Source organism: Cicer arietinum, chromosome 5 (genome assembly GCF_000331145.2).
Source record: "Cicer arietinum cultivar CDC Frontier isolate Library 1 chromosome 5, Cicar.CDCFrontier_v2.0, whole genome shotgun sequence".
Classification (NCBI taxonomy): domain Eukaryota; kingdom Viridiplantae; phylum Streptophyta; class Magnoliopsida; order Fabales; family Fabaceae; genus Cicer; species Cicer arietinum.
In genome coordinates, this window is record NC_021164.2 from 35,066,646 (window position 1) to 35,067,505 (window position 860).

Genomic DNA, 860 nt, shown 5'->3' on the forward strand with positions numbered 1-860 from the left:
TGTGCAAAACCATGCAATAGAAGCAGGGATACAATTCAGAATGTCATGCCCTTACACATCACAACAAAATGGTAGGGCTGAGAGAAAACACATACATATTGCTGAATTTGGCCTGACACTACTAGCACAAGCCAAAATGCCCTTACACTATTCGTGGGAAGCTTTCTCTACGACAGTTTATCTCATAAATAGACTGCCCTCTCTAGTCACTCAAAATGAAAGTCCTTACTCACTACTTTTTAGAAAGGAACCTGACTACAACTCCCTAAAACCCTTTGGGTGTGCTTGCTATCCCTGTCTCAAGCCCTATAATCAGCACAAACTACAGTTCCACACAACCAGATGTGTGTTCTTGGGCTATAGTAACTCCCACAAAGGATACAAATGCATAAACTCTCATGGAAGAATCTTCACCTCAAGACATGTTGTCTTCAATGAAGAACACTTTCCATTCGAAGATGGGTTTCTCAATACAAGAAGTCCCTTGAAAACACTAACTGAATGTCCATCTGCCTCTTTTTCTTTGCCTACTGCAGGTAGCTCACATACTGGAGAAGCAACACCTTCATATGACAACAATCCTGATGTCGAACAAGAACAAGTCAGTCCAACTGGTAGTGATGCACCAGCCAGTCCAACTACAAATGATTCAACAAGGAACAGTCCAATTTCACATGATACTGATCCCATAAAAACAGTTACTGAAGCTCCCCAAGACCTTGCTGAACCAAGCACAACCATCAACACTCATTGGACCAGGAGCAAGGCTGGAATTCACAAGCCAAAGCAGCCATATGTTGGGTTAGCTGAAATCTGCACAGATGAGAAGGAACCAGAAAATATCACAGAAGCACTTACAA

At 42.2% G+C, this 860-nt stretch overlaps 1 protein-coding gene across 1 annotated transcript in view; it reads left to right on the plus strand.

Moving 5' to 3' along the window:
* The window catches only part of LOC140920431 (uncharacterized), a 3,961-nt gene that overhangs the window by 1,461 nt on the left and 1,640 nt on the right, over window positions 1-860 (plus strand). Inside the window, exon 2 of the mRNA XM_073368704.1 lies at window positions 537-801. Coding sequence (XP_073224805.1) covers window positions 537-801 — 265 coding nt within the window. The remainder of the gene's footprint in view (window positions 1-536; window positions 802-860) is intronic.